Raw genomic sequence first — 2,456 nt, forward strand, 5'->3', positions numbered from 1 at the left:
TAACGGTTGTTTTTTAATCATTAGAGGAAAAGGAAAGCACTTTAAGAGGATTGGATCTTATTGATTGGCAATGAACATACCTACCATTACTTCTATGATGATATTTGTAACCTTTTCATGCACAAACTTGCAGCCCAACACCATTGCTCGCACCATTCACGTCTGCTGTTGATCGAGCTCTGTTTTTATCGATTTGGTGATTCGGGCCCTGTATGAAATCCTAACAAAATGCATAGCAGCCAAAGGTAATAGTAAGATCACTATTGGTTTAGTTTATTGATTGTTAATTAGCCAAAGGTAACTTACTAATTGTTTAAAATTGAGGTATTTTTCATCTTGCTTTTATTTTGTTTTCTTAAGCCGTTTTTACGTCATCAACACTTGGTAGCGTAATAGAACTATTACACTTCGTGCTTCAGTTTACGACATTGGTTTCGTTGTTAGTAAGACTTTCATTGTTAGTATGACTGATACGATTGCTGGGTTAGCAACATGGTGTTTTATGGCCCGACGGAGTGGGTTTGAGACAACCACCTCTAACACCGTTATTTTCAGTAAATCGGTACGGGCCGAGGGGCCCCCGGGCCACCAAGAACCTCCGCCAAGAATATGTGTTTTCAAGATCTTGGTGAATTAATCTTTTAGGTTTTTTACGATAGCGACTCTTATTAATCATTAATATGTCATGTATTTAGGTCTAAGTGCAAATGGGAACTTTGAACAAGGACCATAACCATCAAACATCCAGAAAACAGTGATCATAAGAAAGTATTCTTTGCCAAAATGGGAAATCTCTGGTTTGGCCCAAAACAGGGAACCTAGAGGTACATTGGACTTTAGAATGGTCAATATAGGTTTTGTGTGTGTTTTTAATAATGGGTCTAACAAGTAAAAATACACATTTATTCTAAAAAATAAAGTAGGTCAAATGTGTTAAGCCTAAGCATGAAATGTTTAGAGCGTTCTAATCATTTTATTTAAGTGTGTATATACTCTTTATGAACAACATGAGGATTTTTTTGGTTAAAAGATAGGTATTTTTTTAGCCTGATACTATAATAAACTTTCATTCTTTGGTTTAAGGAATTTTTTTAATTTTTGAAATGGTAGGTACTATTTATTTAGTGGAAAAGATTGAAACTTGAAGGACAAGCTAGAATTGTAAGAACTATTTTTTTGGAAACTTGGTGGTGCAATGGTAACTGAGGTATCGCGTTGGTCTGCCACAGCACAACCATGTCTGGTGGTGCCATGTGGATGAAGATCGGAGTTTAGATGTAGCGGTGGTCGCAGTTTCAAACTTCTTCCCATTCAAACTTTGTATAGCACTGATGGCGGAGATACGTTTGCTTTTGCATTCAAGGCTACTTATAGGAGAGTGAAGGTCGTTTTTCATAATCCTGGTGTTCAAGAGGATCCGACTTGTACCTCTTTTGGATCCCATTGCAATCAAAGAAATGGTTCCTCTAAGATATACCAAAGGTAATATGTTCGTTTAAGAGGTTGTATGCATTAAAAATAGCCAACCCATTTGTCCTGTTTCGTTTTCAGCTACATATTTTTTACCCGTTTTGAGATAAAACACAACACAAAGCCTCAGACTGTCCTATTAATAAGTAACTTGATCACCTGTGACGTGAAAAATACAGGAAATTTGGTGAATGTGGATTTGAGATCGGGCCTCACATGTTCATAAACTTCTTAACATGGGTCCTCCTCCTTCCCAAAATACACGGCATAGTTTCACTGCTCCCCGGGTGGATAATCAAGTCACTGAAACCAGCAAAATCCATAGACTCAAAGCACTTTCAAGTACCCAAGGGCCTAGCTGCCATCGAGTTGGTTGGCGGTAGAGAAACCGCTATCGCGCAAATCATTCGCACCATCCCAAACAAACTGTACAAACTATCATTCACCATTGGAGACGCCAAGAACGGGTGTCATGGATCGATGATGGTGGAGGCTTTCGTAGCAAAGGAAACCTTGAAAGTTAAATATGAGTCTATCGGGAAAGGCGGGTTTAAAACAGCAAGCTTTGAGTTTGAAGCCATTTCAAATAGAACAAGAGTTACATTCTATAGTGCTTTTTACCATACAAAGCTTAATGACTATGGTCACTTTTGTGGTCCTGTCTTGGATGATGTTAAGGTTTTTCCTGTTCATCATTAAACACTTGGAAAATTTTAAAGACATTTCTTTGAAGCTAGATTAGAACCAACAATGATGTAACCTAAAAAAAGATTTGCGCTTTTTATTGGTTAAAGTTGTTTTGAATAAACTGTATGTTGTTTCTTAATCACGTTACATTATATTATATGATACAGCGTGTCGAGACCAAAAACGAATTACCGATACATAATGAGCAAGGTTTTATTGATTTAGATTTACTAATTTGAGAATATTAAGTTGTTTATATTACTATTTATTGGGAATTTAAGGAATTAGGGACTGAAAAT

General features: G+C 36.8%; 1 protein-coding gene across 1 annotated transcript; it reads left to right on the plus strand.

Moving 5' to 3' along the window:
* The first annotated feature begins 228 nt into the window (after positions 1-228).
* On the plus strand, positions 229-2,242 carry LOC110913189. The gene is made up of 3 exons (XM_035984243.1): positions 229-245; positions 1,264-1,482; positions 1,650-2,242. The coding sequence occupies exons 1-3, from the start codon at positions 229-231 to the stop codon at positions 2,167-2,169; spliced, it is 756 nt and encodes a 251-aa protein (XP_035840136.1). The 3' UTR covers positions 2,170-2,242.
* The last annotated feature ends 214 nt before the right edge of the window (positions 2,243-2,456 follow it).

This window comes from Helianthus annuus, chromosome 15, assembly GCF_002127325.2.
Source record: "Helianthus annuus cultivar XRQ/B chromosome 15, HanXRQr2.0-SUNRISE, whole genome shotgun sequence".
Taxonomy (NCBI): domain Eukaryota; kingdom Viridiplantae; phylum Streptophyta; class Magnoliopsida; order Asterales; family Asteraceae; genus Helianthus; species Helianthus annuus.

What these genes read in the sequence shown, in the direction of transcription:
- LOC110913189 (XM_035984243.1), top strand. An exon ending in TCCTCTAAGATATACCAAAG is followed by an intron (nt 1,483 to 1,649) that starts GTAATATGTTCG and finishes TGAAAAATACAG; the next exon opens with GAAATTTGGTGAATGTGGAT.